The sequence below is a fragment of the Colius striatus genome, chromosome 11 (assembly GCF_028858725.1).
Source record: "Colius striatus isolate bColStr4 chromosome 11, bColStr4.1.hap1, whole genome shotgun sequence".
NCBI classification, from domain to species: domain Eukaryota; kingdom Metazoa; phylum Chordata; class Aves; order Coliiformes; family Coliidae; genus Colius; species Colius striatus.
Window position 1 is genome coordinate 28919347 of NC_084769.1, and position 15463 is coordinate 28934809.

The 15463-nt window shown below is 47.5% G+C and overlaps 1 protein-coding gene across 8 annotated transcripts in view; it reads left to right on the forward strand.

Moving 5' to 3' along the window:
• NRP2 (neuropilin 2) overlaps positions 1–15463 on the forward strand; it is an 89598-nt gene that overhangs the window by 51314 nt on the left and 22821 nt on the right. For all 8 annotated transcript variants that reach the window (XM_062004513.1, XM_062004511.1, XM_062004515.1 and 5 more), the window contains exons 12-14: positions 2195–2347; positions 11572–11834; positions 13748–13844. In XM_062004513.1, the coding sequence (XP_061860497.1) occupies positions 2195–2347; positions 11572–11834; positions 13748–13844 (513 nt within the window). The remainder of the gene's footprint in view (positions 1–2194; positions 2348–11571; positions 11835–13747; positions 13845–15463) is intronic.

Here is a 15463-nt window from a genome sequence, read left to right on the forward strand (position 1 = left end):
CATTCCAGATCCCCTTGACTGGGTGTCATAAATTCAGAAGGTGATTCAGGGAAGAGGTTCAGACTTCCTAGTATGCAGAGCCCCATTTGCAGAGGTCACAACAGTAGGAGTAAATCAAAACATGTAGAGAAGGCTGATGTCCCAAACACCTATCTGTTAAGGATCATCTTCCCTAATATCAGCTTCTTAAAATTCAGGACAGTCTGGGCTCCCCGTGCAGGCAGCAGAGAGAGGAGAACACTAACTCCAGGCAGGAGTTCATCCTCCCAGTCTTACATGGCTGTCAGATGTACAGCAAATGTTTTGGTATGTGTGGCACTTGCCAGTCTTTTCTGACTATATGCTGGCTTGTTTAATAGCCAGTACTGGGGGTTACTAATCTTCTCTGCCTCAGATCCCTACTGGTAAAATCAGACATTCTTCAACTCCTTCCAAGAGGGATGTGAACATTGAAAGATTGCGAAATGTCCAGATTTCAGGGAGGGGAGCTTGGCAGAGCTGTGCAGGATTAGTTGTATACCGCAGCATGCAGGAAATGCACACCCCTTGACACGACAGCAGAGCCCGGGCCTCAGCACTGGGGCTGGAGCATTTATACAAGGACTTCAGTGAGAAATCTCACAAGGAAAAGCTGTCCTTTGAGATTGCTCCAAAGATTTCTGTCACTTCATCTTCCAGTCCCACAGGGAAAAAAATTAATGAGTTTTAAAATAATTAGATTTTTAAAAGAATATTAACTGTCTTTTTACATCTCCCATCAGGACTTTGCTGTACTTCAGTTCTGGAAATGCAAGTTGCAGAAGTAGCTCAAAGTGCCTGATTCTCATTGCTTTGCCTCAGTGACAAGCCTGTGCAACCTTGTACAACCCTGCTACCACTGAGGCACTTGAGAAACCGCCAAAAGGAAATTTAGGCCAGTAATATTCTCTGCAACAACACGATTCCTGGGTGCAGTCCAGGACAACTGAGTGAGTGGAGTATGCTGTGGAGAGTGGAACTAGCCTCCTTGTCAGCTTCTCCCAGATTTAGCAACAATTTTCATTCTCATGCTCCATAAACAATGAGTGTGTTTCTCTGGACAATCAGATTTATGACAGCCAAACAGAAACAATGCTGTTCTCCAGGGTATAAGATTAGACTGGAATGAAAGGATCTGTGATCTGCATTCTTTTGTTTCAGAGTGGGAGCATGTAAAGAAAGCACTCTGCCCCTCGCAGCAAAGTTCCCCTGATGCCTGTTGCTTGAGTCACTCACCTCCTTCTGGCTGTCACTCACTTTGTGGTCACTGTAATTTAAAACTTCCCCTTTGCTCAGGAAAAACCTGGCCTATAATTGGGCTCTGACCTGCATGTCGGCTTGAGTGCTTGGGATGGTCTCAGACCTTTTCTGCAGCCTCCATGCCTTATGACTGCCTTCCGGTAGCTGCCCTGCTGCTACATGCAGCCCCTGGCATGTGCCCTCTTGCCCACAGACCTGTCTCTGCAGGAAGGCTCTCCAGAGCTTTTAAAGTTGTTGACACAGGGGAATTAGCTCTGCTCCTCTTTTACAGTTGACTCACCCAAAGACCATGTGGTGAGTCCATAGCAGAGTTAGAAATAGAGCCTGTCTCTTTTCACTCAGAATCCAAAAGCTTGAGCTCATGATGGCCCCATGTTTCCCCTGATACCATTTCCACGAGAAGGTAGGAAGTGGTGAGTGACAGCTCACCACGTTGACAGACAGCTCCCATCTGGTGCAAGTGGCTAGATCTGTCACTCAGGAGCTGGGTTTCTGGAGCACTTGAGATTCTCCTTTTGGAGCCAGAGCAGGAACTGATGAGCACAGGGCACTCAGGAAGTGCTCTTCACTGACATTTAAGAAGGCATTTAATATTTCACCGCTCTAGGGGATGAAGAGAAGGTGCTGACTAGAGGCTGTGGAAGCATTTGGTACTTGCTTTTATATTTGCTTAGTTTGGTGGTTTAGCTGCAGGATGTGGCGTGAACATTTTGTTGATGCAGAACTTAAGCCTGATTGCTGGAGCTGACGAAATGTGAGATAGGTTAAAAGCATCAGTGTGAGTAAGATTTCACTCCTTCTTCAGTATTTATGACTTGCTGGCTATTTAAGTTTTCAGTTGTTTTTTAACATCAGCTCTTCATGAGTAAGTCATGTTTTAATCCAACTTTATTTTGCTTGTGTTTCTTTTTATAAGATTTCCACCTCCCTGTGAACTTCAACTGCAACTTCGATCTCCCTGAAGACCTCTGTGGTTGGTCACATGACTTGGCAACGGGTTATACATGGTCTTTTCAGCCTACGGGCAGCTGGATTGGCAACTCTGAACCAAGTCCTGAGACTGTGCCTGGTAAGACAGTTTAGTACCATATCAAATCAGGGAAGAAGGGAACTGATGGGGCTTTCTCCTTGTGAACAGCACGACTAATTGTTGCACAGATATCAAGAGCTGTGAAAGCTGTGCAGAGCTGGACACTTTCTTTTGTGGAAGCTTTCAAATGCCTTGCTGTCTGGTCCATGACTTTTTTATTGGACTGTGCTGCCACTGAATTATGCAAAGTGTCCTCTTGAGATAGCTTCAAATCAGACAGCGAGTTTTGAATCCCCCGTGACTGTGAAGGTTAGCCCAGGCTTTGTTCCACATCCTGATCCAAATCTCTTCTGTAGATCTCAATGCTTTTTCACCAGGATGCATCTCCTCTTTTGTTAGAAATGCATTTCTTCATCCCATATGTTGCTCGATTGCCTATAGTCTTCAGCTATTCTGCACTCTAGGCTTGCACAGGCTGGATTTCATCCTCCTCTGAGTGAGGAATGAACTAAGCCCTAAGGATGCTGAAATATGCCAGCTTCTTGCTGTTTGACTTTTGTCCTTTTTCTCTTCTGTGCTTTGAAAGCAGAAGATTTACATGAGCACAGTGGAACCTAATTTATGGAGGACCTCACTGAGATCTGCTGGCATGGACTGGAAGGGAGCCTGCCTCTGGTAGCGTGGTTGATAGATTGAATTCTTCAGCTTCACATCTTGGAACTTGCTTTAGGACTAGTGCCCTTTCCTTACCCTCATTGACTTTGTGGTATGGCTGGCATGAAGAACATTTGCCAGTTTCCTTGTAACAGTAGACTGTCACCACAGCTTCCCTTCTCTTCACTATCAGTCATTGCTTATGAAACTCAAGGCTGCCACAGAGAGAGCTGGCTAATCTTACCTGTCTGCAGCTCTGCCCTGGTGCCCAGTAACTCCAGCATCTGTGTGCCGTACACTCAGGGGAGACAGACTTACATGCTGTGCATTCCTCCCCGCCCTCCCCCTAGTAAGGTTGAGTCTCGAGATGCAAACATTCAGGGGAACCTGTTAGCCACCTGGCAGAGGCACTGGCCAGATTGGCAGTGTCGCCAGCCAGTTGGAAAACTGTGCAGCCAACACCTGGTAGGCAGTGCTAAAGAGGAAAATATGTATTCCAGAAACATATGGGAAGAGGAGAATCTGCTACATCTCCACACACAAATCACCCACACACAAATGCACACATCATTTCTCTCTTCAGCTCCTGATGTGCTTGGCATTTATCTAAGAGATGCGGTAATGCTGTAAGTGCAGCCTATATGGACATCTGACAAATCTTTGGCGTGACATAGGGTCACAGTGTCTGCTATGGAGAAAAACATTTTCATATTTCAAGTGTTTATCTCTTCAGCATTTGAGTGCTTTAGAAGATTAATATCTGGAGCTCAGTGGAGCCTCGGGCAACAGGAGAGAACACTTACAGCCAGCCTCAGACTTAATAACCCTCCCCATCTCATTCGCTGTAATAATGTTTAATTAATATAAGCCTCCTGCAAGTAGGATAAAAATTACTTATTTTTATAACTCAGACTCAATTTTTCATTTCATTTCCTCTCCCCTGAGTCTCCCTACAATTACTTGGCCATAGTTTCTTAGAAGACTCTGTTGTCTGTGCGCATGTGTGCACAGCCTGGGAGAGGCTGGTGCTGCCTCAGACAGCTCAGCACTCAGTTCTAGCTTTTACCCTTCTTTTACCCTTTCTTCTCTTAGTTATGAATTACAAAACCTCATCCCTGCAGCCAGGGTAATGTTTGCCTCCCGAGTTCAGTGACATGGTTTTGTGCCAGTGTGGAGAGCTTTCCCCTTCAGAGGACGAGGTGCAGGCAGGCGCTCAGGCCTAGCACATCACAAGCTCTCCAGACAGAGGAAGAAGAAGCTCCAGGAGGCTGAAGTGCCTTGCCCAGGGCAGTGGAGGAAGTCAGCAGCAGAGAACAGGCACAGACTGAGGGATGTTTGTTGGTGATGCCGTGGGATCAGCCTTGTGGCCAAGTTGAGCAGGGATATGCCCTCCCAGCAGTTGTGCTGCTGCCTTCCCCGGGCTGCAGAGGGGCCAGCATGCAAAAGCATTGCTGTCACACTTCATTTTGGTCCTGCTTTTAGAAATTAAGAAGATATGACACAAAGGGAAACAACTATTTGCTTTTTTTCCTCCCCACATGGCTTTTAAAAGCAATGTGAAAAAGAGGCGATGCTGGCCCCTCAGCAGGAATAGAATAAAAGCATTGTTTGGTTCACACTCCCCGCATTCTTCCCCTCCTTTTCCTCACACTCCCTCCAGCACTTTGTTTCTACTCAGAAAATTCATCTTCAGACTCCAGCAAGGAATGAAAAGCCCTTGTTCAGGGTGGTCTTTTCTTGTGAATTCCCCACCCTGGGGTGAGCAGTTGGGTGAAGGAGAGCAGCTGTGCTTGGTTTAGGGGCAGGGCAAAAGCTAATGGGAACTCAAAAGCCGCTGGAGCTCAGTTTACTCTGATTTAAAGGTGCTGGCCTAGGCTACGAGCTGTGGCTGCTCCATGGTAGCAAGGAGATGTGTTGTGCCTTTAAGAGCCGTGGGGGATGCATTCCTGTTTCTTCTGAAAATGGCAAAACAAAAATTAAAATTAAAAGGAAAAAAAAAAAAAAAAAGAAAGGAGGAGCCCTGACTCAGTCTGAATGAGAGAGAGGGGGAAGGAAATGACCATGGTGAAATATCCTCTGTGAGACACTTGATTAGAAAAGTCTGCTGAGAGACAGGCCTGAATTCCTCAGATAACTCCTGATTTCATTTTCTGCGCTGCATGCAATTCCTCCCTGTCTTTGGCGAGGAGAATTTCTCGAGACTGACAAGACAACCACTGCTCTCATTCCACTATTTTTACTTCCAAGATACTCTTTCAGGCAGCTCTACAATTCTTTTTTTAGCCCTGTGTTCCTTGGGCTCTTCACACCGTGGATTAGCTCCACATCCTCTCCTGCAAGCTTCTGTTACATGTCTTGGGACCGCGTTGGTGAAAGTAGACCCAAAGTGCCCACCTCAGCAGAAACCCGCCATGGTTCCAGCTGTTACCCTGCCCTTAGCAAGCCTAGAAAATACTGTGGCTCCCTTTTCCATGCCCCTGCAAAAGATTGCCAGGATTTTTCCCTTTATGAATTCTCAAATGCTTCCCATCCATAGGAAAATTCCCCTTAGCTGCACCTAGCAAGCTTCAAGGAACAAGCTCAGGTTTTCAATGAGGTTTCATGCCTCTTCCTGCTGCACGCAATGGAAATGTGCCATTGGTGTCCAGATCTTAAGACCTGAAAATAAACGTGAGTTGGTAAGTTGGGAGCTCCAGCTCTTCACCGTCTTTAAATTTCAGTGGGATCCCTTCCCCAGGGTCCTGAGCCAAATCCTCAGCTGGCAGGCGCGGTTGCGTTGCTTTCAGTGGTATTGCGCTAATAAGCCAGCACTGAAACGCTGACATCAGGGAGTTTTTGCTCATGTTTTTCCTCCTCTCCTTTTCTTGCAGTTATTAAGTAAATACCTTGTGGTTATTAGGTGAGCACTGCCCAAAGTCTGTACCTCCAGCATGCACTACTTTTCATTTGAGTGAGCAGGGCACTGGGGTCAGTGCCCTGGCAGCACTGTGAACCCTATGTTGTTTGGATGTTGGCAGCTATACATGCTCACAGAAAAGGAAGCAATTTTAACCTTGTAGCTCTCCTGACCGCATAGCTCTTGATCTGGGCTGTAAAACCTGCCAAGAGTTTCTGTTGTGGGCTACAGCCTCACTGGCTTTGAGAGTCATGAATGCTGCTTATTCGGGTTGAGGGCACTACAGGGAAAGGTTTATTTGTTTCAAAGCAGTTCCAGCAGAAGAATGTTTGTAGTGCTCTGAAGTTTCATAAAAGCTTATTTTTTAAGGAAAACAAATGTTGAGCTGTTTTTAAGCTGATGGTGACCCTTGGGATCTTTAAAAGGGAGAGTTTCATATTTTTCCTGCAATACATGAGAACTTTTGCCTGAAGGCCTCAATCCTGCTCTGTCCAAATCAGCAGAAAGGTTTTCATGGTGTTAATGAAGCAAGGCTGGGGTGAACTGGGTTTGCACTTAACTCTCATGAGACTTAGTCTCAGGCTTATGCCTGGGGGATACATTTTGACCTCTAGGGTCAATCCTGTCCCCTTTGAAGTAGGAGAGAATTTTGCATATGGGGTGATGTGAAAGTCCAGCACTTCTGGACAATAAGTGAGCAGCTGCATGCTGTGAGAAGGAAATCACATACCCAACTGTGCGTCTCCCTGCTCCCCCCACAAATGGTGCAGTTTGTTTCTCAGCAGAGCTGTATGGAGCTCTCCTGGCTCTCAGTTGCACAGTGAAGACAGAAAACCATAAAAAGTTATTAGGACCTTGTCTGCCTGCAGCATGGTGGAGCTGGGACAACGTGGCACCCAGATCACAGGAGGTTTGCTGGTGCTCAGCTGAGCTGTGCTAGTGCCCTGGCCATGGGTGAGGACCAGGCTGAGGCTGTCCTTGTGCCCGTACTGTGTTTCCTGAGAGAAGGGGAAAGGCCACGATCTGTCCCTGCACTGGCAGCAAAGCCCCAGCTCACTTAGGCTGGATTGGAGGTGAAGGAGAGCAAACCATTCCTCTGGGGCTCACCCAGTTCTGCGCTGCTGGCCTGTCTGAGTCCTTAGTTGCTTTTTGGACCCAAATGCCAGTGACACGCAGTGCCTATGAAACCAGGCTGGAATGCTCTCTGGAAAGCAAGACAACAGTCTCTCAAATCTTGGCGCGTGCATCGCTCAGTTGCTCCACAGCAGTGACTTGGCAGCCTTTGAGCCAAGGAGCCCAAGCAGGGTGAGCACGCACACAGGGCTGATGCCATGCCTAGTGCCGGCCCTTCTGTGTAGGGGCACACTGGGCACCTGCCCGGCTGGCGTGGCCACAGCGCCATGGCAAGCAGCCCACTTAGCATCAGTGTCAGGCTCTAATTGGCATCTGGTTTGTCAGGGACACCATGCCCTCCCTGCACTCCTGGCGGGAGGCAGTGGGACTCAGTCTTGCCAAGCTATTGAGGACCTAAGGCTTAATTAAGAGAGAGGATGTAATGGCCCATCCATTAGAAGAGCAGGCGGAGGGCTTGGTTCTGGGCAGGTGTGGGGTTTTATGCTTTTTCATGGACTGATTTAGAAACTGAAATGGCAAGGACTTGGAAGGCTAATTAATACATAATCAAAAATGAGGGGATTTTCTAGCAGAAGCAATCATCTAGTTAATATAAATATTAGTTTAACGGAGGATTGATTTCCCTTCATAAATGAAAGTCTGTTGCTGAGGAGAGGCCTGTCACTGGAACTGCGGTGGCAGCCTTTTGAGGTGAATTTGCGTGATTTGCCAAAAAATAAAAAATCATAATAACTATCCAATTTCAGTCTGCATATTCATGCAGCTGTGACCCCCCTGCTACCAGACCATCCTGCAGTGATGAGGGAATCTGAGCTGATCCACTTCCTGGGAAAGACAAGGACTTATGCAACCTCCAGCTCACCTGCCCCCAAAGAATGGCAGGATCAGACCCCACTGGCCCAAACACAGCATTGTTGGGTGGCATTTGGGACTGTGCTGGCAGCAGGCATGGTGCGGGATGGAAGTATCACCTATGGAATTTGGCAGAGGAAAGGGAGGTTGCTGCAGTTGGGTTGTAGCCCTACCACTAAAACACACTGTGAAAGGAGCTCTACAATAAAGAAGAATGCAATGACCTTTGGAGGGGCCAAACAAAGATAGTTCATTGAGCCGTACATAGGTGTAGCAGCTGTAACTCAATATCTAGCAAGGGGGAGATGCAGAGGGAATCTCTTATAATTGCTTATCTATGTCCTGGAAAATCTCCAGATGTGCTGCTGGAACCAATGTGGGAAGGTGCTTTTCCTGGGACAGGGATGAGATGTGCAGGACCCAGGCACAGGCAGGCTGACCTTGCAGAGGGGGCAGCTGCTGTGACTCATGCTTGCTGCCTGACCCAAACCATGAGGCTTCATCCCCCGCTGCCGCTAACATCCTCTCAGATGGCTTGTTGGCAGGCAGGGATGGGCAAGCCAAGAGGAAGCTGTGTTGGCCAGATGGTTTGTTCGCAGGGCCCAGCTGGTGATTTATCCAGCACTCGCTGCCATGCACATACAAGTGACTCTGCCATCATCTGGCTGGGGATGGTTGCTTGTTCACGCTCTTCTGGCTCCCCTACATCCAGATGATCTCATAAATCTTCCATGAGATTGATGCTGTAGCTTTGGTTGCAAAAGCAGCGGTAGGTTAAAATGGCTGAGCAGGTTTGTCCTGCTGTTTTATGAGCTGCCACTTTGAACTACCAGTGCCCGTTTGGTGGGGGATGCAGCCGCTCTGTTAGTTGGAATAGATAGAGACTGCAAAGCAAAGTTCTGGGAAACAGATTAAAATACATTTCTGATCCTGGAAGAATTGATCAGCTCATCATTGCAAGGCTCCCTCCAAGTATTTTAGCAGGGGAAATCAGCCTTTCAGGTGCTTTCTGTGCCAAAGGCTTCCATTTACTGTATCAAACAGAACAACTGCTGGAACTACCAGTCACCTGTATGCCATTCCAACAATTAGCTCCACAGTGCCCTTGTTCAGTTAGTCTCAGCAAATTCGTGGGGCTTTTCAGAAAGTCCAGCTAGCCGTTACAGTGATCCAGCCATTTCATCTTCAAATGTCACTGAAAGTCATGTCTACTTGTGCTCAGCTCTCTGCTCCAGAAACTGGTACCAAGAGTGGAAACGTGTCATGCCCAAACCCACTGCTGCTCACAGAGGAGGAACTGAGTTCATCACTTGAAGATCAAGACAGCTGGGTACTGCCAGCTCTCAGTGTACGGTGCGGGTCATGAGGGTGTCCAGCTGCAGCTTTAACATAATGCCCTGTGGCCAGCTGTGGCCTTTGGGTGGATCCAAGGATAGCTCACAGCCTGCACTCAATCAGGCTGCCTGGATACTGGCACCAAAGGTTGGTCCTCAACTTTGAGGATCTGAATTTGATCATTCCCAAGCCTGGCTAGTGCTTTTATTAAAGATTTGTCTGTTAGATCATTTCAGCAGTGAGATAATTATATGTTTGCACTCTGATTTGCTCTTTTACCTTGTTTGTTATTGCTGCTTTTTTTCTTGTTGTTGCTTTTTCCTTTGAAGAGGCTTGTAGTGAGTTACAAAAAGAGGATTTTAATTCAGGAGACCTTGATGACTTATTATACCTTATCGCTCCTTAGACATGGAGTACAGCTTGCTCTTTTTTTTTCTTCTTCCACTTGTTTATCTCCCACATCTCCTCCTCCACCAGTACCACTCTGAGGTAAATCACAAGAACACTCCCATTAAGAGAAATGGCATGGTACTTTTTCAAGTGATTCACTCAAGCAGGAGTGGGCAAACATACTTTCTTTTTTTCTGCTACTGTTTGTTAGCATGAAGTACTAAGCAGTCTGAGCACCTTTCATAGGTGCTGGAAAACACTACTGAAAATGTTGTTCGTTCTTTGTGTGGCCAGTCAGGGACAGATTTGTCCTTCATGCAGCAAAATCAAGAAGAGTTCATATGGAGTGGATACGCTTTTGAAATACTTTGATAGTACATCCCAGGAGTAGAGTGATGGCAAATCTTTCTGCTGTCATGTCCTAAATTCATTTTAGAAAGCTGCATAGCTCACAGTGGTTGGTTTCAGCCCAGCTTTCTGGCAGTGACAAACTTATGACAGGGCCAGTGGCTGTGCAATCACTGATCCATCTCACTTGGGTTGCTGAGCAGCAGCAAAGTCAGCTGCTGTTTTCTGAATGGTACCTGACTTTTGATGCATAGGAACAGGTCTCTAAGTTCAAGTCTCTCTGGTTTAAGTTGTGAGTGTGTTTTGGGTACACTTGGCAAACATTCCCGGTGCAAGCACTGTTCCTCTGCCACTGCTGTGGGCACTGAAGCTGCAGAGGGAGCAGGGCAAGCACGAGGCAAGCTGCTACTCAGAGCTTTGTCTGTCAAGCATAGCAAGCTAAAATGCAGGATAAGGAAGCAACAGACCCTTAGGTATGATCCCGGGGCTGAGGTAATCCCCCATGGCTGCAGAAGGGCTCGCACATGCTGGCATGAAGTACCAGTGACACTTGCCTGCTGTGTAGCAAGAGCAAGCATGTTCATCCGTGTGCTGAATCAAAGGTGAAATCCAGCAATGTCTGTCATTGTCTTGTCTGTATCACCTTATGCTGCAGGCACTGCAGTCAAGCAACCCAAGGGACTCTGTCCTGCCGTTGGTCATGATCTTTCAGTCTGTGCTAAGGGACTTCAGGCATCCAAGTTACAAATGGGAAACTCCTTGAGGAGACATCTCATCAGAGAGGGCTGGAAACCACTGATTCTAGATCAAATCAGCTGTGCCCAAGGATTTGTAGCTATAGGCTTTTGCTGATATTGGTATTCAGATCAAGTAGTCATAGTTCTAGTCTCAGTCTTGAACTTCTCCTGGGATAACAAACATGCTGAACCTCCTCTCTGAGGACTGACAAAAAGCATGGCGCAATTTAATATTAAAGCAAGTGAATTCCTTTCTGCATGTATTTCAGCCACCTTTGAGTTTGCAACTACCCGCTTGTCACCTGTGCATACTTCACTCACTGAGTCCACTTCCTTCCCTTGTGCTGTGCCTTAGGGGCAGTTTTGCTACGTTACAGAAAAATTGTGAGCCAAGCTTTCATTTTGTTGTGCATGTCCTCAAAACAAAATTGTCAGCTGATTGTGGAGTATTTACCGCTGGCAATGGAAAGAGGCAGGAGGAACACAGCTTGAGGTCCTCATCCCATGATGAGTTTTCAGCACTGGCAGTTAGAAAAACCCACCTTAGGCTTGTTCACTGGGCAAGCTCCCAGCAGAGTAAACACCACACCACACACCCCCGACAGTGTCATTAGTATGGCATCTCTTCTTCTGACAATAACTGCTCTTTAATTTCTCCTAACTATGTCAGTCTTGGGCTTAATGCTTTCCGGTTTTGCTGTGTGTCTCCTAGCAGAGGGTGCTGGCTCGGGAGGGCAGCACACTCCTGGAAGTGCAGGGTGCAGCAGGGGCACATCTTACTGTGCACACAGAGGGTGCCGCTCTGGGTACGGAGAGGAGAGCCTGCCCAGCACTGCCAAAGCTACCTGGCAGGAGGGGAGATGCCTGTTGCAAGCAGCCACAGAGAATGATATAATAGTGTTTTCCTCTTTGAACAGACAGCAAGAATTACCTGCAGCTGCAGAGCAGCGGAAGGAGGGAAGGGCAGCGAGCCCGGCTCATCAGCCCGACCATCTATCTGCCCCGTAGTGCTGTTTGCATGGTGTTCCAGTACCAGGCGTGGGGCAGCAACGGGGTGATGCTGCGAATCTGGCGGGAGGCCAGCCAGGAGCACAAAGCACTGTGGGTCATCATGGAGGACCAAGGGGAGGAATGGAGGGAAGGCCGCATCATCTTGCCGAGCTACGACATGGAGTACCGGGTAAGATGCTCGGGGAACATGTGCTGGACCAGGCAGGCATCTCCAGCATCTTTATTTCCAGTGTTTCAGAGCAAGGGCTCATTCATCATTAGGGATTGTGGCTGTTTTCATTGTGTTTCTCGAGTTACCATAGTAACTAAAAGACACTGTTTGTTATTCAGAGAGTGCCTATCTTCTGCAGTGACTTGGGTCTTTGTTCAGCCTGTTGCTTTTCATATTCCTCAAATCTCCCACTTTGCAAATATTTTCCTTCTTTTTTTTTTTCATTTTGTTTTGTGCATTTTCCCTCTCTCCAACTGATGGTCATCAGATAACCTGAGCAGAGGCAAACACTACAGCTCCAGGGAGCAAACCCAAACCGTGCAGCCAGGAGAAGTGGGAAGCTGGAAGTGGGCACAGCCAGCTCTTAAGGGTAGGCACCCTTCTCCAGTCTTGGCTGCAAGTGCTGATGTGGGAGAAGGAAGAGGGAATGCAAGTTTCATTTATTAATCTGCTTCTCAGATAACTTAGACCAGATCAGAGGTCTGGCTGCAACTCTGTGGAATTGAGTCCCTGTCCCACTGTCAGGAGATCCATGAGAGAGAAGGGATGAGCTGGAGGAAGCCATGCTGCCTGCTGCAGCCGCCTGAGCGCCTGTGACAGGGCCAAGCCAGCACCCCGCAGAGATGCTGCTGCTTCCAGGAGTGCCTTTAACATGGTTAGCCTTTCTGGGCAGCTGCCATTTGCCAGGGAGCCAGGGCTACTGTTGTCACTTGTTAATGAGCGTCAACACAACGTCCAGCACCCTCCAAAGCAGCAGGAACATGTACTTGGGAGCTTGAGTCAACACTTTAATGGCGACACCAGCAGGGAGCCTTGCTCCAGGTGGCTCACAGGCTCAGTCCTGACCCAGGGAGCTACTGCTCTTGGGCCACTGATCCCTCCAAACTGCTGACTTCTGCACAAGTTGATGGCCTAAGTGTGGGAACAACAGCTCTGACGCTCTGTTCCCTGTGCAGGCAGATGCCCGGTCCTTCAGGGAGGTATCCTTGTAGGCAGGCATGAGTCCAGGCTGCCCTGACACCTAAGAGGAAAAAGGAAACCTAAAACAGGGAGAAGAGGTTTTTCACATACATAGCCCTAGGAAATTATTTGGGCCCTTGAGACTAGGCTGGGAGATATAAAGCAAAATCTTTGTACTGGAGCTGTATGACTAGTTTGCATATGTGTTTGTCTTTTTAATACCAGCAAATGCAATATGCCTGCAGATAAGAATGATGGGTGCTGGCTGACTACTTTGTGCATTAAATGTGAATACACCAGCATTAGCTAAATAATGGCATCATTATGTAAATAATGCAAGTCTCTCCACTCAGCAGTTCTTAGAGCTAACAACTCTATTTATTTTTGTAAATATATTTTGCCTGTGATTAAGTAGGAATAAATTAACCCTTCTCCTCTAACATTTCAATATTTCTTATGTAATGTTGATGGGAACAGTACTTTACAGTTAATGTAGCTGTGCATTTTGTGTCCTTCCTTTTTCTGATCATAGCCCACTTAATACCACAAGCCAAAACTGCTGTGAGTCAGTGTTATGCCACTTGCATCATTTGTGCAAGGGCTGGGGGGCCTGCGATGCGGAACATCGCTTCACTGAGTCTACTCCGTGCGAGATGCATTTAATTGAACAAATGGCAAACCGAGCTCTGCCAGGCTAGGCAACAGTCTCTCTGCCAAACCTATCCCCACAGAGCAGCTTTCCACAGGGAAGGAGTGGCAGAGGCAGGACAAAGAAGCAGGGCCAGTTAGTCTCAGGTCATCTGCAGGTGTGCAGGGAAAGCCAGGAGCAGACTTTCTGCCCTTTCCCTCAGGAGCAACAGCTACTCTGCCTCCCATCTTAGCACTGACATTCCTGTCCCTGTTTCTTGCAGATTGTGTTTGAGGGATTCATACGGAACGGCCACTCAGGAGAGCTCGCCCTTGATGACATCCGGCTGGGCACTGACATCCCACTGGAGAACTGCATGGGTATGTGCTGCCATTGGGCTCAGGGGCCAGGGATGGGGGCATGTGGGGGCAGTTGGCACTGGAGAGCTCATGTGCTGCTAGTGGCCACTTCTCCACTGCTTGAGTTGCCAGGAGTCCCTGGATCTCAGCTGACATTTGCCTTGTCCATTAAAGAAATGAGTGGGACTCAGTCTCTGGGGGACTGGTGCTCAGGCTACTTGGTGTGAGGGACAGGAAGCACATCTCTCTGCCACACAAAGCTGAAATAGCAGCTGAGAGTTACCAAGGACTATTCTGTGTGATAAGGACATACACCAAATCTAAAAGAGAAGTGGCGGACAAAAGAAACCAGTTGTCAGTCGGTGTTGCATGCTTGGAGGGGCTGATGAGTTCAAAAGGGGGTCTTCTCTAATAAGAAATAAAATAGCAGGGGGGTTTTACAGCAATGTTAACAGAATAACAAAAGACATTTTTGTCGTAGAATTCACCATTCCCCAAACGAGGCCAAAAGCCAGGTGGATTCATTCAATGTGAAAGACAGGGAGGACTTAGGAAAAAAAAAAAAAGAAGAGATAAAAAAAAAATGTTTTAGCAGCTTGCTGATGGAGCCTTTACCCTGCCCTGTTCCTCTAGCTGGCATATCCATGCATGCATGCTGATGGCTCTGGTCACTATCTAGCCTGGGTGCAGATTTAGAGCCATCCCAGTTGAGCATGGGACCAGAAGTATTCAATCAATGGGATCTGTGCTGAGCATGCCCCACAGCGGCAAAGTTCTGCTCTTCTGGGTGACCTGGGGCTGGCATGTTTCACTGTTAAAGAGCTCGAAAGTCTTTGATCCATCCTGCAATCAGCAGAAAAAGTCAGGTGGAGCAGAGCCTCTCTCATGTTTGGGCTTTGAAAGGCCCCATCCAGTAAACCTGCTCTCCTCTCCCCTGAGCAGGGAGGGGAGGATCCTGGTACAAGACAGATGCTCTCTCCCAAGGCCTGTATCTCAGGGAAGGAGGCACAAGGATACATTGTGCCAGTTGTATCTCTTGCTGCACCATGCAGACAGGTGATGTTGAAGATGGTGCAAGAACCAGCATTAATAATAGAACTGAGGACCTGGACTGCCCTAGAGATGTTCTTGAGTGCCATCAGTCCCCGTTTCTTTGATGCTTTGAACACTGCTGGTCTCCCATCTGCCAAAGGAGCTAATACTCCATATGTGAAATTCCCTGTATTTAAGGCTTGCCAGTGGTGTTTTAATCCCTTGCCTTCTATGGCATTAAAGAGAAGCAAGGCTGATGATTAACCCTGACAGCATTTCCTATCTAACTTCTTTTGAGCTCAGCAATTCACCTAACCCCGGTGTTACTGAACCTTGGGCCTTATGAATCTAAAGCTTAGTACTTCAAAACAAAACCATTAATAAATTACAAAGTTTCAAGCATTGCCAGCCCTAAAAATAAGGCAAATCTGTCCCGCTCTAGGAAGCTGAGTGGGAATCTTAAAACCAATAAGGATTATTTGTTTCAGATCATTTCTAACAAAGGGCTCCCAATGCAAACTGTAGCATAACTCATGGGTCATTTCCGATGTCACCAAAATACTAATGAAGCGGCAGAGACACAGCTCTCTCTGTCAGAGCCAGGAGAA